General features: G+C 38.9%; 3 protein-coding genes across 16 annotated transcripts in view; 2 read left to right on the top strand and 1 right to left on the bottom strand.

Moving 5' to 3' along the window:
* The window catches only part of ATP2C1 (ATPase secretory pathway Ca2+ transporting 1), a 68,430-nt gene extending 62,633 nt beyond the window's left edge, over nt 1–5,797 (top strand). For 6 of the 9 annotated variants that reach the window (XM_072853846.1, XM_072853845.1, XM_072853851.1 and 3 more), the window contains exons 24-28: nt 1,163–1,279; nt 1,947–2,094; nt 2,713–2,808; nt 3,669–3,810; nt 4,673–5,796. In XM_072853846.1, coding sequence (XP_072709947.1) covers nt 1,163–1,279; nt 1,947–2,094; nt 2,713–2,808; nt 3,669–3,810; nt 4,673–4,809 — 640 coding nt within the window. In that variant the 3' untranslated portion in view covers nt 4,810–5,796. Of the gene's footprint in view, nt 1–1,162; nt 1,280–1,946; nt 2,095–2,712; nt 2,809–3,668; nt 3,811–4,672 lie in introns of all 9 variants that reach the window. The other 3 variants (XM_072853844.1, XM_072853843.1, XM_072853852.1) reach the window with 1 other exon arrangement.
* A 4,336-nt stretch (nt 5,798–10,133) lies between these two features.
* On the bottom strand, nt 10,134–15,313 carry ASTE1 (asteroid homolog 1). The gene is made up of 4 exons (XM_072853853.1): nt 13,932–15,313; nt 12,020–12,230; nt 10,901–11,096; nt 10,134–10,615 (listed from the first exon to the last, which is right to left on the bottom strand). Exons 1-4 carry the CDS (start codon nt 15,243–15,245, stop codon nt 10,321–10,323), a joined length of 2,016 nt encoding a protein of 671 aa, XP_072709954.1. The 5' UTR covers nt 15,246–15,313; the 3' UTR covers nt 10,134–10,320.
* A 32-nt stretch (nt 15,314–15,345) lies between these two features.
* The window catches only part of NEK11 (NIMA related kinase 11), a 100,063-nt gene continuing 92,403 nt past the window's right edge, over nt 15,346–23,005 (top strand). For 3 of the 6 annotated variants that reach the window (XM_072853857.1, XM_072853856.1, XM_072853854.1), the window contains exons 1-2: nt 15,382–15,857; nt 19,193–19,448. In XM_072853857.1, coding sequence (XP_072709958.1) covers nt 19,279–19,448 — 170 coding nt within the window. In that variant the 5' untranslated portion in view covers nt 15,382–15,857; nt 19,193–19,278. Of the gene's footprint in view, nt 15,858–19,192; nt 19,449–23,005 lie in introns of those variants that run through there. The other 3 variants (XM_072853855.1, XM_072853859.1, XM_072853860.1) reach the window with 3 other exon arrangements.

Here is a 23,005-nt window from a genome sequence, read left to right as displayed (position 1 = left end):
TTGTGAGTTTATCTTATTGAATCTGGATTCAGGAACATGGTTTTCCTCTTCGCCATGTTGTTCATGTACTTTTTTGAAGCCTTCATGGCATTTCAGAGTGGTTGAATAAAGTTGCAGAAATTAAAAAAAACAAACCAAAACCAAACAAACCCAAACAAACAAAACCAAAACACCCCCCCCCCCCATGCCAAATACACCCCCAAACCAAAAAAAAATCCCCACCAAAACCCCCAACACAACAAAACCCAGAAAACACTGAAAACTTGCATAAAAATTGTAAGAAGTGTTGTATACTTTGAATCTTGACCAGTGTCCTGCATTGGTAGAAGACTAGAAACGTGCTTCTCAAAAATAACTAAGCATAGATATTCTAGGCAACTGTGCTTGCCTGTTAGCCTTGGGAATGGTAGCCTCAGGTTTTTGACAAGTTACCCCTTCCCGCCCTCGCCCCCATCCCTCTTTGCAGGGAGAGCATAATAGGGTTCAGTAGAGTGCTAAATTCGGAATTATTATAAGCCTTGGTCTCTTCTTGTTAGTTATGAAACCACTTAATCTTGCACTGAAAGCAATTAGCACATACTTGTTCAGAGAGGTTTCTAATACCAAGCTTGCAAACAGCTAATCTGTTTTCAGTCTTTTGCCTAGCCTTCTCATCTTGCTAATAATGAGGGGTGGTGTAGGTATTTTTAGGGAGCTTGGGTAGTACCTTGCCTTGACTGATTAGTCAAGCTAGTGACAGGTACACAGTGGTTGTGTTTACATCAAAAGTGTAAAAGCAGTTTGGTTTTCAAAATCATGTTTAGAAGTTCTGCTTCTGGCACAATAAAAGTATAGGACCCAGTTCCCCAGTAAAAAAATCAATTAGGTGAAGGTGAGTGATAATTCTGAAATGTTATCTTAAAGTTTGGGAGGTTTTTAAGATGCAAATTTGCTGTCTTTTTATTGCCAAAACAATGCTGTTTTAAATATGGATGGTGTCAAGATGAGTATTCTAAATGAATTCATGCTCTACCTTTAAAGTTAGGCTTACGTCAGTCATGATTCACACTGTCAAAATATGTATCTACTCTTAAACAGTTGAAGTGTTGATTACAAAGCAGTTATCAGTGGATCTTCAGAAATGTTCCATGCTGACAGTTGTAAAAATGGATTCTTTCAACAGGAGTATAGCAGCACTGACTTTAATCTCACTGGCTACATTAATGAACTTTCCTAATCCTCTCAATGCCATGCAGATCTTATGGATCAATATTATTATGGATGGACCTCCAGCTCAAAGGTAAGTTACTACTTTAAATTCTATTAGAGATCTGTAGTCCTTTTATTTCAGCAAGGAAAATGGTTGCTCATAAAGGAAACTCTCTGAAGTATTAAACTTCAGTGAAATGTTTCTGAAACAGCAACTTTTTCTTTGAATTACAGTGTTTGCAGTATAGTTCTACGTTCATTCCTTTTGGTTTGCTTTAGCATCTAACGATAATTACGGGGGCAGCATGGATACCTAAAGATCCATGGATACGCCCATGAAACTTGTATGCAGGATTCTGGCTTCCCTCTGAGTTCTTCCTCTGACCCTCTTCACTGCAGATAGATGGTGAAGAGAGAGGTGGAAAGGAACTAGCTAGGTTGATCCCAGTAACAGAAATGGGGAACATAACTAATATTGCAGCTTCCTTTAAAATTAACATCTGGTAACTTTAATACTGTCTGATATCGTGTATTTATGAACTCTCAAACTGTGGTGTTAGAATATTGCCTGTTACTAATACATACAACTCATTTTTCTGAAAATGAAGATATCATGTGCTTATTGGAATTAGATGATTCTTAGGCTGTAGAAAGAAGATTAAAATCTTTCTTTCAGCTCAGAAAATCTAATCCTTAAGTTAGAATCAGTCAATTGTTTTTATGATGACAAAAATCTAAGATGTTCTTTTAATTGTAAGTCTTGGGGTGGAGCCTGTGGATAAAGATGTTATTCGGAAGCCTCCAAGAAATTTGAAGGACAGCATTCTGACCAAAAACCTGATTGTTAAAATACTCGTTTCATCAATAATTATCGTGTGTGGAACACTGTTCGTCTTCTGGAGAGAGGTATGGCAAAACTACAAAACTTAAAGCAGTAACAAACTAATTTTAAAAGTCCTTTTTATACCAGCAGTTGGAATTCAGAATTTTATGAACTTAATTGCAAGTTTTGTCCATGCTTGTTTAATAATCTATTCAGGTAGCAGATTAGAGAGTAAGATTTTCAAAGTAGTTGTTGAAATGAGGAATACAGTTTTACTCCCCAATCTCTATTTTAACACAGATTTTTCCAGGTCCCAAATCTACTTGGGAAACCATGCCCATAGAAAGTAATTGTATAAGTCTTCTAGCCAGGCTGTTATGTAACAGCCATTTGACTTTCTTTTCCCAGTAGAGAAAAACGTTGTTTGAACTTTTGGTAGTGCATCATAGAATTCTTGGTGTTCCATGTGCTTGCATAAATGTTTGTCAGGAGGCTTCATTTAATCACAGCTTGGAATTACAAATTGTTGTAAGTTACAGGTGTGTAATTTTTGTTGTACGATTTATTAAATCAGCTTGGGGTAAACAAGTTGCTTTTGCTTTCATTTACTGGGTAGTAGAACTTCAACTATTGTAATAACTTTGTTTAGCTGTGGAGGGTTTAAAGCATGCTAAAGCCATTTCACTTTCTTTTGTTGGCAGTTAAGAGACAATGTAATAACGCCTCGAGATACAACCATGACTTTCACCTGTTTTGTATTTTTTGATATGTTCAATGCTTTGAGTTCTAGATCTCAGGTAAGTGATTTGTATTGTCCTTTTACACAGTATTTACACAATAAGCAGAATTTTCTTTGAGGGAGATCTTGCTGTGTTTGTTTCAAATGTTTTCCTGCAGATTTACTTCACATCTGCTATTAAGCTTCAGAGTTCCACATATTTACTAGGTAGGCTTTCTTAAATTACAGATAAGTATAAGTTTCCTTCATTTGTTTACGTGATGCAGAGCTGGTAGTAATGCTTCTGTCGGGACAGAAGCAAGGAAATTTTTATTAAAAGCTCAAGTGTGATGATCCTTTGTATTGCTGTGTAGACTTGTTTGTTTTGGGTTTTTTTCCCCCTGAAAATTCTGTCAGTTCAGCATCTTTGCCAGAATCTGAAACTTCTTGAAGGCCTTAACTTTTTTATTTTGTAACCCTAAACACATAATCCAAGGAAAATTTCTTGAATTGTTCTTTCTGTCTATGTTTTTGTTTTAAGGAAGCAAGTCTGAAATTTTGTGCTAGTTGGAGAGAAGTACATTGCTAGTATGCATTACTGCATTTACTCTTAATTTGCAGTCTATTTTCTGATGTTGTTTGTCAGGGTCAACAAAAACACTTCCTTCTAGTGTAGAGGGCACCTTCTAATGCACTGTACTTGCAGAAAAATTAGCTCAATATACAAGTTCTTGACTCTGAAGACAAGATTTGTACTCTGTTTACCAGAGAGAAAATGCAATTAGCCTGTTCAAGAACTTGTTCTGGATTATCTAAAAGGTCAACAATAATTTTTTACATTTTTCTAAAAGTCTGGATTAAAATAAATTGTAGTTACGAATTATTTTCTCTAGATTATTAAGATTACATGTACAGTGTAATGTGTTGTTTATTTTATAGGCAAAATCTGTGTTTGAGATTGGACTTTGCAGTAACAAAATGTTCTGCTATGCCGTCCTTGGATCTATAATGGGGCAGTTATTGGTCATTTACTTTCCTCCACTTCAGAAGGTTTTCCAAACAGAGAGCCTGAGTGTCTTGGGTAAGAACAGTTCCCTTTTCAAAATTGTACATTAAGGATTAATTTGTAAATGAATTAGCTGATGGTTCTATAAAAGCACTTTCTGGCTGTTTCCATACAACAGGAATACAAAGCCTGCTGACTTTTTTTTTTTAAATACAAATCCTTTTAGATATATTTTTCTTTGGGAACCATGATTTAGATGCTTATGGTACACAACTGATCAGTGCGTTCTTAAATTTCTTAGGTGCTTATGTATATTGGTTTTTTAATATAAATTTTGATGCAGGCAAAAACGAAGCATAGAGTTTATTGAAGTTTTTCAAGTACTGTTAATCTTGCTATTTAGCAAGTTTTTTCTCAATATAAACACCTTATTTAGAAATATTGATCCTTTAAATAATCAACTGTATTGTTGTAGGATAAATAGGCATGAGGATTTTAAGAAGCTGTAGATACATAATGCTGTTGGCCTCATTAAGACTTACATTGATTACTTCTGCAGTTTTCTGGAGTTAGATTGTCATGAAATACATGGTTTTTATATAGTTCTTTTTATTGTAGTGTCATTTCTGATTATATTAATATTTTCTCAGTATGAAGTTAATTATGTTGCTTAGTATTCTTTGTTTTCATAGGTGCTAATAAAAATAGGGTTATGAAATACTTTAGAAGTTTGAAATATCATGCCTGTACTTAGGATTTGTGCATAAACTATGCATGTTAATCTTCTGGTCCTGCAAAAATGGATTCTTGCTTCATTTCTCCTGAACTTACCCAATGATTGGGAGACAATTTGAAAGTCTTGTAAATCTTGTTCTTTCATAAGTCTGCCCTCAGCCTTAAATAGCAAATTTAAAAAAGGCTAATTAACTCTTTCCAGATTTACTGTTTCTTCTGGGACTCACTTCCTCTGTGTGCATAGTGACTGAAATCATAAAGAAGTTTGAAAGAAGCAAGGAAAAGATCCAGAAACGTGGAAGTTCTTCTTCGTCAACTTCGTCTTTTCTTGATGTATGATGCATATTGCATTCTTTTGTTTGCAAACTTAGGGATTGCTGTCTAAAGATGTAGGAGAAAGCAAAACAATATTTGGAGGATAAAGAAATCCTGAGGGCTTTTGACAAGTCCTTTGTTTCACTGGCTAATGATGAACGTTCATGTTTCAAGACTGTTTAGAATTTAACTTCCAGCTGTGGGAGTAACAAATGAAATTATGCAACTTTGGTAACATTTTTCCTCAAACATAAATTTACTTTTGAGATTGAATGGGATTTTGTGTGTGGGGGGGTTTAAATTAAAGAAAGATCTAAGCCCAAGTCCCATTTTCTGCACTTAAGATATAACTGTGTAAAATCCTTCTCTTAGATATAAATATTTTAGTTTGTTTTTATTTAAAACATTGTACTATTTTACTTTTATGGTGGTGGGACTTTGCTACTAATAGAAGGATAAAAAAATATTTCAGAGGCATTCCACTGAGTTTAGAGTCTGTCACAAGAGTGCCATATTCTAGCTACTGTATTTATTTACTTTATTCTGCAATGTGTAAGCGGCTCAAGTACCTTGTGCTACAGTTTTTTGTATCCCGAGTTTGTTTTGCACAGGATGTGACCGCTGTCGGATCACTGTTTTTCTTTTCTTTTATCTGTGATTGAAAAGCCTATACTGCAATTTGAAGTAAATGTTTGCTTTTCTTAAAAGTGTGTTGTCTCTTTGTTTTAAAAGAAACTGGCGTTTATACCAGATTAGCATGCTTTGTTTTGATATAATTTTAGATACAAGCTTTGTTTCATGTCTTGTTCCATATTTACTTTAGCTTATGACTGTTAGATCACTTGAGTGATTATAAGATAGTACTGTTATTGAAATGATTTGTAGTATATTGAATTAGAAAATGAATGCACAAATCCTCACTCTAATGGCAAAAAACCCCACCCCTCTTTCAAAGAAGCTTGGTTTTCCTTCCTCTTCCTTCTTCCACCCTGATCATAAAAATAAACTTTTTACTGGTAATGTAAATTAATTTTTTGACCTACAGAATGACTTTTTGTGGCTAGAAAAGCATTATAATAGAGTTGTGTCTTGATCTGTTAAAAGTATTTTTAGTATATGATGATGTCTTAATACTCTAATATTCACTAACTGTAAACGGTGTTCTTCCTCAAAATAGACTTGCAGCTGTTGTCATCAGTCTCCTCTCATCAGAGTAAGACTCATCATCCCTTGAGGGGAAATGCAAGGAACAATCACCTAGGGAGTCTTGAAAAGGGGATGTCTAAGATCTCCAGTGGAGTTGGAGATGTAATGGTATCTCTTTTGCTTGAAAGCATGTGGATACATATCTTTCACACTGTAGCCTGAAAGTGTAGCATTGGTATTGGCTCTGGGCCATGCTGTCACGATGGTCATCCTGTCGGTTAATGAGGAATTGTTGTAAACAGGCACCGGGATATTTCTGCACTTACTTTTGTGGCTTGCCCCATGTGCCATGCTCAAAGTCTGAGGAGTTCATGGAAAACAAGGCTGTTTGGAAAGTGGTGTATGAATTTCTCTGCTAAGAGGTTATTTTAATTGTTCTTTTTTTTTCCCCCCTGGAGATTCCCAGATTTGGTCAGGAAGTGGGGCTGCAGGCAGGAAATGAGTGCACCATTGAGTCTGCTTTACACATTCAGTTCATCCGTTGCTCTGGCTGACCCTGGGGCTCCTCAGTATGGACTACCAACGTGATGGAGCTCTAACTGTGTAAAGGGAAAGACTGCAGCATATGGCACTCACCTCTTCCTGCAGGATGTTACGTGAACCACTGAGCTGGTAGGGCCTGAACAAGATGACCTCTTACCGAAATGCTCTCGTGCTTCACGCAAAAGTTTATTTCCAGCAGTTCTGCCTTTCAGAAGTTGAATAGATTTGTCAGTGTTCTTTTGAACTATTACCATCTTTGGCAAGTGGAGCTGTAGTTGTTCAATATTGTTGTAGTGTGTTCGGTATTTCAATACAATTCAGAACACTTATTAATAAAATACTTAATGTTCTTCAGTAAAGACAGACAGTAAAAACTGTTGCCGTGAAAAGTCGAAATCAGAACTCAATAGTCGGGATGACTATTAAGCAGGTATTCTTTATTGCAGCGCTGGGCAGCACTGGGGATCGCTCTGCCACAAGTGCTCCGCCAGGTTAGCACAACACATCAGTTCATATACAGAAAAATCATACATATTCATCAGATCTCCTGAAAAGGGCAGTTTTATGGTGATGAGTTCCCGGAATTCATTTACATAGTCCAAGCATGCGCAGTAAAATTAGGGTTAGGGTCTTTTCACCCTCCCGGTGGTCTTCCATAGTCTTTCTCACGTTGTCCACTAGTTGAACTTTGGGCTTCCTTTGTCCATATATAGTCATTGAGTTAGCTCATCAGTCCTTCGGCCTTGGAATGTTACAAGGGGGTCGATTTAAGCTAGTTCTTTGGTGCTTATCTTTGGCACAATCATCCGGAGTTCCTGTTATCAGTGATTTAATTAGGAAGCCTAACGAGCTTGCTCAAGGCCTACTTAGTCCTATCAGTTAAGAAGTCACAGGAAATGTCCCACCATCAACTCTGCTCAGCAGGTAACCAAAACCGTCTTTGCAGGGGAAGAGAACAAAAGAGAACAAGGATGTGAACAAGGAGTGAAACTAAAAAAAAAAGCAAGTCTATGTCTTAGTCATGGATTTAACCCTTTCATAACTGACAATGCATGCTGATGAAGAATCTCTGTAATGAACTTGGGTTTTGAGAAAATACAGCAACTATGCCTTTCACATAGTAAGTCTTAACTTGTTGTTGACATTCTTCCATGGGATTTGACTGCTTTGTGTTCTGCACTTGGTCTTGGAGTCCCAGAAATCCAGATGAGTACAGAAGTGCAGATGAACACCAATTTGTCATCTTAGCTTGGAAGTGTTATTGCCTAGTCTTTAAACAAATCTTACACAGTACCCCTTTCCCAGGACAAGTCTCACTTTCTGAATAAGGTAAGTCTAGAAAAGAAATAAAATTTCAGTCTCTTAAGAACAATTAATTCTGTCTTCTTCTTGCAGAGTGAACTTAATTTAATGCAATTCATGTTAAACATGCCAAACTGAGTTTTGCTGTGTTTTCCAATGGAAGATGAAATAATAACAAGCAATTAATCTAGCTCAATCTCATTATTTATGAAAAATGCGTGGACTAAATTCCATTGCCATTTTTTGGCTCCACTCTTGATCATTACCACCTAACAGCAAGTCTGAGAGATTTTTATCCAGAACAATTGAGTCAATAGTGGGATTTTTGCACAAAAATTGAGGCACTTAACAACATGGAGTAAAAATAGACAGCAACCAAGGAATTTAGTTACTCTTAGTAAAGCATGGAATAGATAACTTTTCAGTTTTAACAAGTAAGAGCCTTTATTTATTTATTTTCCCCCCAAAGAAGACTGGAAACCTATCATGACTCAAAAAGGAAAACTGGAACATTTGATTTAAATTCTGAATAGTAACCCTAGAATCAGTAATTATTTTCTTCCACATACAGGGTTGGTGTTTGCAATGAGGTATATGTCATTTTATCAGCAGCAAAGAACAGCTGAATTCTGCATTGAGAAATTTCCAGTGGAGTAATTCTTAATTGTCGAGTCAGCACTCCCAAAGGTATTCTCAAAATTCCATGTGATCGTGGCAGCGTTTTTATCCAAAAGTGGAATACTTGAGTTTATCCCAGTCTTCCAAACCTATCTAACTGAAGATATTGCTTCTCAGCAAGTCTCAAGAATTTTTGTTCTCCAGCATTTTTCCAGTATGGGATTCAGAGTAAATTAAGATCTGTCTTCTCACAGCACTAACGAGTGGAATCAAACATGCCTGTATCTTTATATTTAAGACTTATTTTAAATGTGACTATTTCTGATGATTAAAAACCATAAGGAACCACAAGCTTGGTAAAATGACAACATGTGGGATGATAATGGATCAGAGGATGATTTGGATGATTAAGGATTTAAGTTTTAGGTACTAAAATCAAGAACTTTAAATTTAACCCCTTTCAACTTAGAGTCAACTGATGGAAATGTGACCTTGCAGACTGCTGCAAATTGAAGTCTATTTAGAAATGGGTTGTAAAGGTCTAGTAAGTTGCTGTAGGGTTGAGCCTAGGTGCCATCTCCTGGTAGTTTAATAAGTAGCAGTTTTGTACTGGAAGATGTTAGCTATTACTGTCTCAGACTGTATCTCAAAACCAGTCTCATTAATTTAATAGATGTTAAATCTATTCTTATTGAATATATTATGGCAGTATCAAGACTCAGCTGTATGATATCAGAGACCATTCCTGTAAGTCACAAGATCTAGTGAGTTACTTTTCGTGTGGATAGCTGTCAGATAGGGGACATAACCAGGACTGAAAACTGAGCACATGATGATGCAGTAATCTAGCTTGAACTCTGGTAAGTAATGGGCAAAAATTTAATGATTAAAGGTGGAAATCATGATTCTCCTGAACGTAAGAAAAGGTATATGGATTCTTGAGGAGAAAAAACCCAAATGTAGTAATTAGATTTCACATGGGGAAGACATGGGAAAAACAAGTTTTATAAGAAAAGCATTGACTAATTGTGCTGGAAAGTTAGTTAATACAAAGCACTGAGAAATACTTATTATGTAGGATTTTTTAAATATAAGTTGTTTTTCAGTATTACCATGTTGATAGTAAGGGTTTGTCATGCAACTTTTTGTATATCGGAGCAAGTTAAACAGGTCTGTTAATTTTACAGCCATTAGAGAAAGGAGGTTAATGTGAATGACAACAGTGTGTTAATGGCAGAAGAATGTACAAAATTACTCTGAATTAGCAAACCTGCTGAAACTTGCTACCATGCGATAGCTTTGTGTATGCATGTAAGCATTTAACTCACATACCAAAGGGGGGGGGAAGAGAAGCTGAAGTTTCTCCCCGAGTATAGTTCAGTACCTGTAATATTGCAAGTGCAACTCAGTTGCCACCAAGTAAAGCTACCTCTCCCTGAAAAGTACAAATACTGCACCTGTAAAGACTGATTCTACAATATTTTTAAACTTGTCAATTTCCATTTCAATCTGATCTGTAAGATTGTAATCACTGTGTTGCTCAAACACAAACTTAAAAATTCTTTATATTGGATTTTTGGAAGTTAGAAGTGTTCAGGGAGATGGAGGGATAGCCAACTATAAATGTTCATGAAAAGTATTCCTCTAAAATAGTCCAGCTCTGAAATGCTGAACGACTTTGCTCTCATTTTCAATTAGACTGATACCTTTAAAGAAAAACAAAACGCCACAACTTTTTATACAGCACCTCTTTTATAAAAGTTAGTTACAAAAAAGTAAACTAAAAAAATTCCCCGAAGCAAGAATTGCTGGTAAAGATTGAATCAGGAACTTGTGTGAAAACAGCTGAGCAAATTCCAGTAGTCACACTTTAATACAGTTTGTTCCATCTGCATAGCATTAAAAGTTATTTCAGGAATAACACTTTCAGTCATCCACTCCAAGTGATGCAAACCTATTAACGTTGCATAAATGCTGAGTTTCTGGTATAGTACACCTGATGGCCTTTTTTTTCTTAGTAGATCCTTTCTTCTTTTTGCAGGACTCGGATTTGGTCTTGGTCATCTTCTGAAAGAAGTCTGGAGCTACAGTTGACTCCACCCTATTTAACAAAACCTGATAAAGCTGAGTCATTTTTGGAGATGAACTAAACATATTTTCCACTGAAGGTGTTGATTTAAGCTCTTGATGCAGTCTGTGCACAAGGGTCCCATTGTAAAGCCTGCTCAAAGAACAGAATCATCATTTAGAATTGCACCTCAGTAGGATAAGTACAGAAACATGCTGTTTAGTGAAAAAACAGATCTTGGCGACATACAGGATCCAACAGTGGGCTCCTAAGGGATACCTATTCTACTCAATATTTTTCTCCATATTAATATCTTTAAAGAAGAGAGTTCAAATGTAGTCAAATGGGCCACAGGAGTGTGACACAGAAAATAAAACAACATGTGACGGCATTCCATCAGGGGCTTGTGTGGAAAGCAGATCTCTGAAACATCCTTACCTAGTTAGGTCTGGCTCAGAAAGAGGAGTGCAGAGTAGCTGGTTGAGATACAATCCCATCTGAAGACAGCACTGCCACTGGCAAAAACTGTGTGCAGCATCTAAATCAAAGTCTTTATTTTGCAATTTCTTTTCCTTCCATTTTAGAAATTCATTATATGCAATACTGTCATCTTCAGCATGTATAACTGTGGGATCTAGGTTATAAATAAAAAATAACATGCAAATAAATGTTGACATGCAAATAAGTGTTCTGCTGTGAACAGTATGAAAGATGTCTGCAATGTATAGGGTCTTCAAACCTCCAGTTCTATTTCAGGAAGCATCAGTAATGTTTTCAAGTATCTCAAACTGAACTTTAAGACATAAAATTGAGTAAAAAATTCAAGTATCGATATCCATGAGAATGTGAAATTGGGAGTTCTATTTGTTAGGTAATCTGCTACACTGTTCTGTGAGTGGATCAATTCCAAACACAATTTCCATCTCGCTCCCACCCACTTGGGAAGCAGGTGGCAACCATGTCACTCCAGTTTCTATCAACTAGAACCTAAAGAAACTGTGTAACCCTGGCATGTGTGATCTTTGCCATCAAATGAAGGACTCCTAGAGGAAATGCCACCATAACTAATTAGGTATAAATATTACTGAAAATTTCTGTGATCGTTTACTACTTTCAAATTCTCTCAACGCACAGCGCCTGTACAACTCAGCATTTTTAAGTACAGATTATTTTAGAAAAACTCACAAGGAAAAACAAAAATCTATCAGAATCCATCAATAGTAGTTACTTGCTTTTGATGCATGAGTATGTTAAGCTTATTTTTGTAAGTTTTGTATCTAAATTGATCTTTTAGTCCTAAAGAAAGCATTTATAAATGCAAATTAATGTTTTACGAGATGGCAAAGCACTGTTTTACCTATATAAAATGTTAAATTGATGGCTAGCACTGTTTCCCTACTCTGTATCAATGCAAAGAATGTGACACCTCAGGATATAGTGTAAATCAATGCTAATTCATCTGAATTTGGACAACTCACCATAAATGAGGAAAAATGAATTATGGTATAGATTTTCATAGTAGCTGAACATCTAAAACTGTATTCTTTGGAGACATACCTGGATCATTTGTTATCCTGTGCAGTTCTCCGGATACTATCATTAGAAGTAAAGCCTTTAATTGATGCAAATTAACTTTTGGTTCTGAACAACATATCCAGTAACATGTTACAGCGACAGGGAGTTGTAAGTGACTGGGGATAGAGTCTAGGAAACTCATTTTCACTCCTAGAGTCTCCAGCAAAAGCAGCTGACGGCATGACATGGGTACCTGAAAATAAATTAAAAAATTGGAGTGGAAAAATAAAGGTACAAGGGTTTATTTGCCCATTTCCAAAAGGCAAATAAGCTTGTGTTTAAACTAGCTAGTACTTCATGTTTTCGATAAGAAAATTAAGTTTCACAGATATTCGGAACAGGAAATATTTTTAAAATACTACTTAAGCTTTAAAAACTACACAGTTGTCTGTTCTTGAGATGTTGAAAACATGCTTATCTGTAATCACAATGAAATGTCAAGTGTGAAGCTTGGATTTTTCACCTGTAATGTATTAATCTCCATGTTCCCTCTTTGTTGTGCTACTTAACTTCTAAAAAGTGGTGTTACAAACTTTGTCCATAACTTCATGCATGCAGCAGCCGGTTCAATTGTAATTCGAGTGTTTTGTAAATCTTGATTAGGATGGTTTTGCCTATTCTTAGGCAGATATCCCCACAGTAGAAGACAAACTGAAATCAGTTTTGCCTAGAGCACTTTAAATGCAGAATAACCTTTCTTCTAACCTTCTGTTGAATTGATAATTCCCATATATTTAGTAAGGAGAGTTGTTATAATAGTGGAAACTCAAATTCATTAAACAAACAGCATACGTACCAAGACCAAATTAAGGTGTCATTAATGTTCCTTAAAATCCCCAAACATGATTTTCCAAACTCTTAAGTGTTTGCATATTGCTCGTTTGAAAGACCTATAACAATAAACCTGCGTGTAGGCCTTTAGATCCATAGCTAGCTGTAGCATTTAATGGTCGTAGTAGCGATAGACTTGGTTCTTAGACGAAATAGTCACCAGCAAGTGATAAAAACATACAGCACAGCCCACACACAGAGATGTATTAACAGTTGATCTGAATGCCAGAATGGATAGAGCATGTGGCTTAAATATGCAGTATTAAAAGACACAGATTGTATTTCCAGATGTTTCAGAAGTCACTGCATACAAAACCTCAGTTATGCAACTTTGGGAATGGGAGATTACTTTCCATTCACAGCAAGAGTTACAGTCTTAATCATTAGGATTTAAATATACAGAATTGCTAACGGTGACTGGAACTAACCTAGCACAACTTCCCTTTGATTACAAGCTGTTTTTCAGGTGCTGTTCTGTCTGGCAAGCAGCAGGGGTCCATGTTAGCAGGACGCATACTCGTGGCAGGTAAAATTGCTGGGCAGCTGCAAGCATACATGAAATAATGGTGATTTTTAGTAAAAAACCATGGGTCAGATTTTGTTTCAGAACATTGCTCTGAAACATTCATAGCTTGATCAAATCTAAATTAAGTTTTGCAGTGTTAAATTGCACTTTTCTAAATTTCATGAAACTGAGTTCCTTCCTGTAATTATAAAAGCAAGTATTAGTGTAACAGAATACATAGGATGAAAGAAGGGCTTAGAATGGAAAATGTTGGCAATACTACATATATACACACCCAACTTTTCACGTAATTTGTCTTGGTACACTTGGGGGGGGGAGGGTGGGAAAGGAAGAAGATAAAGGCAATCTATGTAGCTTCTCAAGTATCACAAGCCAAGCTGAGAGCCCTGTAGGTACCTCTCTATTAAGTAGTTACTTACTGAGGTGGCCTTAGTTCAGGCATCACATTTAGCGACCAGCTGGCAAACATGAGTCCCAACTATTTTTTGGTCACTTCTGAAACACTGTTAACCGTCATCTGTTGTGACAACCATTTACCTCCATTAGCTTGTCCAAAGGAAAATGATCATCACAAAAATCTGCGGGTAGGCTTGCTGCTTGAACAAACGTTTTTTTAAGTGTCTTTTGGAGTCTGTCAAATTCGCATACAACTGGCAGGTCGCCAGCCTGCTTACTTGGAGAAGAAGCTTCAGTATTTTGAGATACTTTCAGAAGCAGTCCATAGATAACTTGTCGAATGGGCAAGGCTGTGCTATGTGCGCTAGGTCTCTGCATGTTCTCCACCTGAACATGGAGGAAGGTACTTCTTAGTATCAGGGCATCGCTGACGAACGGGGCCAGCTTACCTTTGGCCAAAGCATCGAGTACCCACCGCGGTAAGTCTGCTCTCCTGGCTGCCTCACATTCGTACTTTCCGTTCTGAAAAAAGTCCTCAAGATTCACGTCAGAGGGGGTATAATCCTCCATTGCAGCGCACAGAAGCTCCCTTATTTCTTCTCTCTGGTGTTTCTTAACGTGTTTCAGCACGCTGTCGACAGCCTCGGCGGGCTCAGCAAACTGCGACAGCCAGCTCAGCAGCCCCTGAAGGCGGACGTGCTTCCCCCCCTTCCCCGCCGCGCAGCCCCTCGGCAAGCGCACCCTGCTGAAGAACACCTCGAGAGCCGCCAGATCAACGTAGTCGTTCCCGTTCAGGACGGCGAAGAGAGGGAGCAGGCTTTTGTTGAGGCGGCTGAAGTGCCCGCAGAGCTTCTCCACGGAGAAGCAGCGAGCGGGAACGTAGCAGCCCTGCGCCCCCTCCCCCGCGCACACGCTCTTCCACTGGAAGTGGGTCAGGGGGCAGTAGCCGCCCGCCAGGTCGAAGACGCAGAAGTCGCTATCGAGGGAGAGGACGGGGCAGCCCCAGCGGTTGGCCAGGCCGGCGATCTCCCGGTCGGCCTCGGCGAAGCACTGCACGAAGGGCACGCCGAGCCGGCCCAGCGCCTGCACGAAGGCCTCGCGGGTCAGCAGCGGCACCAGGCAGCCGCCGTCGCCGCGGGAGAGGCCGTGGGCCGCCCGCAGCCGCTCGGCGGCGCGGCCCCGCAGCGTGGGCAGCTTCCTGTCGTCGGCGCCGCGCCCGCCGTCCAGCACCACGAAGGGGGCGACGCGGCAGGCCCGCAGGCTGCCGAAGAAGTCGCGCACGGCCGCCGCGAAGGGGCCGTAGTCGCCGCCGCGGCGGAAGTCGACGGCGGAGGCGAAGCACAGCCGGTGGTAGAGGCTGCTCCCGTCGATGACCAGCTTGGTGTCCCTGACCCGCAGCTCGGTGAAGAACGCCCCGCGCTCCTCCACGAAGCCCGTCAGCCCCAGGATGCCCATGGCGGCGGCTTCTCCCCCGCGAACGGCGCCACGCTGCCGGAAGTAGTGCTAGGAGTGACAGGCGGAGTCCTCCAATCAGAGCTCCTCTTCCCGCCCACTGGTTCTCAGTACGCGTGCGCGGCGTCTCCTAGCGACGGAGCCGCAAACAGGGGCTCGGCGGAGCGGCCGGGGCGTGCGGCCGGGGCGTGCGGCCGGCCGGCCTCCCCGCAGCCCGCTTTGGCTTCCGAGGCCGGGCGAGGTAGGAGGCTGTGACCGCTTCCTCTTTTGCCCTGGGCTGGCAGCGCCCCGCCTCAGGCCATCCCGAGGGGAGCCGGAGGACTCTGAGGGACGGTAGTCCCCTCCGGCAGGCGGCCCTGGTGGCCGTACGGGGCCGGGCGCTGGAGGAGCGGAAACCGGTGGGGGAGGTCGCGTACCTGCCGGCGACCCCAGAGAGGTCCCGGGGAGCACTGCCTTCCCCGGAGGGGTGAGGAAGGGGGACCGGATGGAGGCATGCCGCCCTCGCCCCTCTGTGTGAGGGTAGCTGGGCGGGGACGTGGGGGCGCTGCATACCTGTGTGTGTGCCCCCAGGCCCTCGGAGCGTGAGTTTTGAGTCTCACACGGTCTGTTAACAAGGTAATAACATCTCTGAGGTTATCCTGCGGGATCTCGGCTTCCTGAATGTGTGTCAGGGAGGTACTAATTAGCCTCTTTGGTAGTCGAGTACATTTGACCTTGTTTTACCATCACCTACAAGCTCCTTTGCTACCGACACTACCAATAAAATCTTTCTTAGTTATCCTTTCTCTGGAAGCAGTGAAAAACTGAGCCAACTGAGATGATGTGACTTTCGACTTGGCTAGGTTTATAAAGATGTTGCAGAAAATAACAATGGAGCCAGTGTTCAGGAGTTAATTTTTTTTTTTTTTAAATGAAGGAAAAAAACAGGAATGCCCAATTTTTTTTTATTTTCAAAAAGTTTAAAGGAGCAGGCCAGTGAAGTCATTGGCAGGAAAACATTCAAGGTAGTAAATAGTGAGGGTATTTGGAGTTTAAATAGAAAAACTCTGGAATTTGTACTGCAAGGGGAGGGGGGCAGCAAATGTTGATGTAGCACAGGGGTTCTTAAGGAATAAAAAGAAAACCTGATAGAATTGGAAAGTGGCCTTGATTGGCAAAGAAAGGTTTATCTTGGAGGCAGAAACTGTCAGAGTACATTAGCCGTTGCTAAAGAAACCTGAAGGTTATGTAAAGGAAACTAAAAACAGTATCTTATACAAGTAAAGGAAGGTCAGGGGAAGAAGTGGAGGTCAGGGGAAGAAGTGGAGGTGCTGTGCACTTAGCATATGTAGGTGGAACTATGGAACCCTAAACAGCAACTTTGCTTTAGCTTACAACAAAAAAGAGGAAGGAGACTTCACGTTAGCCAAGGAAGAAGGAAAAATAAATAAAATGATCCAGACAATGTAGTTGTGTTAGTTTGGCACCAGCAGTCTGCCAGGCTCTGGAATGGGGCTTGGGAGGGAAAGAAAATTAAGAACATAAACTGTTTACCAGAGTGTTACTGGATAGGGTATACTGGGATTTTTGAGGAAAAAGGGGCTGGAGAGTTGATTTCTTTTGAGTTATCTCTAGTTGTTCTGAACTTTAATGAAGCAATTGATGTACTGCTGCTTGGGAAATACCTGCTCAGTGGGAGAAGGTGGACAGTGGTAAAAAATACAAGGAAGGTTGGGCTAAAGGTTTGAGAGAGGTAGGAGAGGTTGCCAGTCCTTATACTTCTCAAAGAATCAGTCAGTCTTATGGTTGAGTCAGGCTCTAGAGTCTATTGACAGGGTGTTTCTTTCAAATGCAGTGGCTCAGCAATCCATCTCTTCTGTGCCATTAAAATGTGCCTGTGACACCACAACAGCAGTCACTGGCGCCCCTGCCTTATAACACTGTTCAGCAGTAGGTATCAAAGCAATTAAGAAAGTTATATGATAGTTATTACTATTATTATATATAGAGGGAAACTGAAGCATAGAGAGCAGTAGGTGAGAGGCAGGGTTGGAAATAAAGCACAACAATTAGACTCAATGGGCTACTTGATCTCAAGCATGATACTGCGGTGTAAAGGACTGTGATGTATTCCTAGGGCTCAAGTAAGTAGGAAAATTTGAAGGTGAGTAGTGTTAAGTGACTCTTCTCAAGAAAAAAAGGAACAGATAGCTCAGCAGTTTTTGTAAGTGTAGTTATTTCCAAAGGTTATGTATTTCAAAGCTATTCTATTTGGAATTTATGAAGGCATCTGTAAAACAGCAACTTCTAGGAGAATAGAATAGCAAATGAAAAATATGTAAACTTTGCAGAACTGGCAATGTAATATTTTATGGAGTTCATCTTCCTGTCCTCCCCTCCCCCACACCTCAACGTGATCCATTTATGCTTCTTCAGACAGATTTGGAGTTACAGAAGAAGTAATTTTCTAGCTGACATTCTTTACTTAGCATTTGCATTTCAAAATTTTTGTCACTGTTGCTATCTGAAAGAGAATACAGGAACAGAATCTCAGGAGTGCTTTTGTTTAAAAACCATATGGGATTTGTATCATTGTTAAGATGGCTTGTAGTAATTAAAATTTGGTTGTGTTTCATAATATAGTGACACTGCAATGTCAGGCTCTTTGGTACAGTGTGATAGCAGCTCAGCAGATGGCTATTAAAATAGGTTCTTACGCACACACACACACTGTTGTAAGATACAGATTTGTAATCTTCATTTAGGCCCTGCATTTGTTAGGAAGTGAAGACAGTGACTTGGAACCAGCAGTTATACAGCTTTTAAAATTAAGCAATTTGTCTTTTCTCTTCCAAAACAAACAAACAAAAGCATTTTGATCTGCTTGCATTGACATTAAAATGCTATGGTGAGCAAACCCAGTGTGGGCACGCTGCACTGCAGCAGGCAGTGCTGATAGATAGTAGTACTAGTTGCACTGACTGTAGGATGTTGCAACATCTTTATTTGTTCCAAAGTATCCTCAAGCACAAATGATGCAGGTGGCATTATATAAAGGCAAGGTAATGAAAGCAATGTTGTTTTATTATGTGCAGTAAAACACCTATCCTTTATCATTTGGAATGAGGAAGGTTGAGTAAAGAAAGTTATTCTAAACTCATGTTCAGTTATTGAAAACCATAGAAACACTAGGGGTTTGCCTTTGCAGTCCCTATGTTTGGAGAATTAGGACCTCCGTTAGACAAGAATTCCGAATCAAAGCTAAATTGTTAGAAAGGTGGGTCAAGAAAGAATTATCACAGTGAAGGAGAAATGAAGAACTTTTGGAAGAATTGGGTTTTTTTTTAAAGTTTTGTAGACTTGTGGGCAGCCATGAAGCTCTAATGTGCAGAAGATATTAGTAGTGAATCACATAGAAGCTGTGCGGTCAGCACTGAAACAGTTGCTGAAACCTGACAGGCAAATGAAAGAGCAGAGAAAACAGCTTTGTAGTTATTGATGGGAGTGAACTCAAATTACAGGTGGAGATTATGCTTCAGTATATACAAAAATCATGAAACTTGTATCCTGAAATGCAGATGTTTTTGGTGTTGGGTACCGTGGTGGTGTAAAGACAGGTGGTGAGGAAGAGTGCCATATCTAGGGGAACTGTCAGGTGAAATACAGGTGTAGTTGTCCTTGCAAAAAGCACTTGAACTTTTAAATAAATTAATGTAAAAGCACCTGCATTTCATTTCCCCTGTGTTATCAGTTCAGTGAATTCATTTAATGTTGATTTAGAGGAAGGCCGACTATGTCACATCTACGTTATCTGGAGTTTCTTTATCAAGTCTGCTGCCCACAGCTTAGCAACTAATGATTCCACTTAATATGCGTTTTGCTGCAAGCTGAGCACTATAAGCACTGCCATAGAATTAAATGAAGATTTTAATAATAATACATTGACAAATCTATTTTTTTTCTGTTTCAAGTGTTTCCTGTGAACATCCGTGGAAGAGTAAAAGGATTTGAAAGCTACATTCTAGAGAAATTTGTGTAGTTTCTGTTACACAGAGAAATGCTGAAATTTCAAGAAACTGCTAAGTGTGTCACTGTTGCCAGATTTAATTCTGCTTGCTCAGATGCTATGATTGCAAGAAGATACACTATTCAGAGGAAACTTGGCAATGGAAGCTTTGGAAGTGTATATCTGGTTTCTGACAGAAAAGCAAAACAAGGAGAAGAATTGTAAGTAAACCCTTCACATACTTCAAATAAAAATGTTTGGAACATATTTCTTGCATTGTAGACGTTTTCTTTGTATTTATGTCTCACGTCTCAGTTTGGTGTTACATTGCAGCCTTAACTGTTTAACTTTAGTGAGGGCATAAGATAGGAGCACACTTTATGCTGACTCAGCATTCCAACTGAATCTGGTTTTGTTTAAAATAGTTTATCCTATATGTCTATCTTATTGTGCTTTTATCTAAGTCCTTTTTAATTTACTTGTGCAAGACAGAGTGGATGTAGATAGAAAATCTCAGACCCTCATCTCCATAGTGATGTATACCTCTGAAGCTTTGTAACATAATATTTTTACTGTTTTTATTATTTGTAACTTACCTATTCCCCAGTGTCATACCTGGGGCAAGTTGGTAATGTAAGATACCCACTGTGGAAAAGACCCTTGTATTTACTCAGAACCAAGGTAAATTTTATCATTGTCCTGACAAGAAGCAGGGCAAAGGTATATGCCAGGTTTCACAAATTTGCTCTTCTTTGTATCAAAATTGTTTGTTAAAGGTTTAAAGCTTTATAATTTGTAAGCTATCACTTTGTAATTATGTCAGTAGATAATATATGTGTGTGTAATATAATTGTATAGTTTATTTTTGAGGTCTTTATGTTTTATAAATAAACTCAGTTCTTGAAGTTCTTTCTTCAGAACACTTACTAAAGTGCTGGGCATTTGCCTTCCATCCCATGCTTATCCATCTTCATGAACATGATGGTTTTGTTTTAAAAAATGTGGAAGAAGAGAATCCTTAGTCTAATCAGGTCCAGCTACTGCAATATCTAGCTCTATAATGCTTCATTCAGTTACACATACCCATTAAAGCATGGAACATTTAAAGGGAGCATGAAAATGTCAGAATTTCTGAATGTATTTTAACGGCCTTCCCTCTTCATTTCTGATTATTTCTTATTTATTTACTGTAGATAATGGGGTTTTTTTATAACACTTAATTGGATGCTTTCAGGAATCGATTCTGTGTCCTTGTAAGGACTCACATTGTTGGAGGGGTGTCAAAAGAGACTGTATTGTATTGAAGTCCTATTTTTTTATAATTGAGCTGTCTAAATGAAACCTGAGAAGGAATAGTTACAGAAATTCCAGTAAACACCTTTCCATTTGCTGTATACCTAACTGATAGCACTTTTTTTTTAATTGCCAGCAAATCTTCATTTTTTTTAATTTTTTTTTTTTTTTTACCTGCCTGAACTTGCACAGGTCTCATCAGTTTCGTTGATAAACCCTTTAGGATTCTGAAGCCACAAAGACAAAAGAACATTTTCAGAGTGTTGACATTTCTGTATGTGAGTTTGATGTTGGGTGCCTGGGTAATGCATTAGTGGCTGGACTTCCTGTTGTCTAGAACTGTGTTTGTGTATCTGTTTGATACTTACACCAAGTGAAATTTATATGTGAATATTTTTGTTTTTATCCAATCAAATTTGTGAGGCTTTTTGTTTAAAGTTTGAAACATCTGATCAATGTGCTTTTCAGCCAGAAATACATTCTTCCTTTAAATATGGGGGTCTATCTGTCCTTATTGACGGACACGTTAATGAGCATCTATATGATAAAAGAGCTTTTTCTGATTCATTTGTGCATCACTTTTGCTATTTATGACAATGCATTCTTGGCAATATTGCTTTAATAAATATGCAACCAAGACATAATTATTTCCTTGTTTTCCTTCTACATCAGTTTACAGCTTCTCAGCTCCTTGGATTAGGGTTAGAGGCTAGTAAGCTCTTAGCTCTTTCCAGCTGGCTTGTAAGACTTTTGGATCTCTCTTAGCCTTAGCTACAGTTTTCTACAAAAATGTTCTTTAATGAAAACTTTCATTAAAAACAATAGAAAATATTTTTCATTTTCTTCTTCTGTTTAAAATAATTTATCATGCAAATAGGGTGATAGGAACTACCTGAGCTTCTAAGACCCTTCAGAATTCAGCTATTACTGAACTCATTCTTAGAATTTTAACAGTATAGTGAAATGAGTGTCTCCACACATTTGCTGCTATAGCACAAGCTACCAAACTGCAAAAACAAGGAATGTGTGCTTTGCCTTTAAGTAGTTATCTCTGTTTTTTTCCTTAAGAATTTTTCTTTGAGAACTTTAATTCTGAGTGACTGTGTCTTGAACAAACATTCACTTCCTGCAGCATTTCATGTCTGTGTTTTGTTAGGGATGAGGCTGAGTGTGTCCTCTGCCATCCTCGGGACAGAGGCTGAGTATCAAATGGCATATTCTTTTTTTGTTTTATCGGTCTCTTTTTGTGACTACAACAATATTTAACAAGCCAAAGTGCTAGTGTAATACTGTAGTTCATCCTTTCATCACTAGGGGGTACTTGCGTATCACAGTTATTTATTCCTTCTGCGCCTCAAATGTAGCTTGAAGAGCAGATTCCCCCAATTTTCTATCAGTTATATGCTAACAGATGACAAAAATACTGGCCCAGATGAACATGAAATCTCAGGTAGCATAATGAGATAGAGTGTAGACACTTTATTCTATTTAAAAATACTGGTTTCTTAAGGTGGTAAAATACACATTCTCAACACTACTTTCAAATCAGAAAATAATCTTGTATGGAACTGTACTGGTTACTGCTTCTGTTATATTTTCCACTGGGAGGTATAAATATACTTTTGAATGAAAAATAAGGTGGTTATGTTTCTTACTCTTTAAAAATAATAATCTTAATAAAGCTCCGAAAGCACTTTGGCAGGAAAAAAAGGAATTGAGATATTTAGGTCCCAAATGACCTCAGCGGAATTAGAAGTCTATTTGTATTGTTTTGGAGATGATCTAGACGATGCTGAGACAAATGTTATATACAGCGTGAACTCAGCCACAGGTAGTTTCCTGAAAATTGCTATAGTCTAAAGCAGTGTGAAAGAGCATAGGAATAAATTGTAAGAATACAAATTCCCAGGAAGAGTGATGCTCTGGATATTGGTACAGAAGCTGTTTGGGGATATCTTTTTCAATTTTCCATTAGTGCAATGTCTACAGAATAAGGTTATCATGGAATTTCATGTATGCTCAGCGAAGCTTTTGCATGATTTTAGAAATAGTTTTTGGGCATGCCTCGTACTTCACTGCCCCTCAAGGATCTTAGCTGTGGTGAGCCAAGTGTTATGCACAGAGTTGCTTCAGCTGGGAGGGAGAGAGGGTTGATTATTTAGAGCATGCCTCAAGTTAACAGACTTATTTCACATAAAACTCTCCACATAGAGCTGCTTGGGCCAGCAATGCTTGCCTGTCTTAGACATAACTGCCAGCTTCATGCTGATCTCCAGTTCTGTGTATGGATGGGATCAGGATTACTGGCTTTCTGAGATTATACTAGATCAGAAACATCCAGTGCGATATGGTTGAGTTGCATACTCTATAAATAATAAGCTTATGAAGTACTACAAGTATAGTAGCATATGTAGGTGTCTTAGTATAAGTCCCTATTTAAGTGTTGCATAGTACGACACATTACTTGCCTGTTACTTTAACTTCC

Source organism: Ciconia boyciana, chromosome 2, assembly GCF_034638445.1.
Source record: "Ciconia boyciana chromosome 2, ASM3463844v1, whole genome shotgun sequence".
In the NCBI taxonomy this organism is placed as follows: Eukaryota; Metazoa; Chordata; class Aves; order Ciconiiformes; family Ciconiidae; genus Ciconia; species Ciconia boyciana.
The sequence above is the reverse complement of the archived record's forward strand: the minus strand, read 5'-3'. Positions and strand labels throughout refer to the sequence as shown.

What these genes read in the sequence shown, in the direction of transcription:
- ASTE1 (XM_072853853.1), bottom strand. Translation starts at nt 15,245, where the DNA reads ATGGGCATCCTGGGGCTGACGGGCTTCGTGGAGGAGCGCGGGGCGTTC. An exon ending in CTTTGGACAAGCTAATGGAG is followed by an intron (nt 12,231 to 13,931) that starts GTAAATGGTTGT and finishes ATTTATTTTCAG; the next exon opens with GTACCCATGTCATGCCGTCA. An exon ending in TCTGAGCCAGACCTAACTAG is followed by an intron (nt 10,616 to 10,900) that starts GTAAGGATGTTT and finishes TTCTTTGAGCAG; the next exon opens with GCTTTACAATGGGACCCTTG.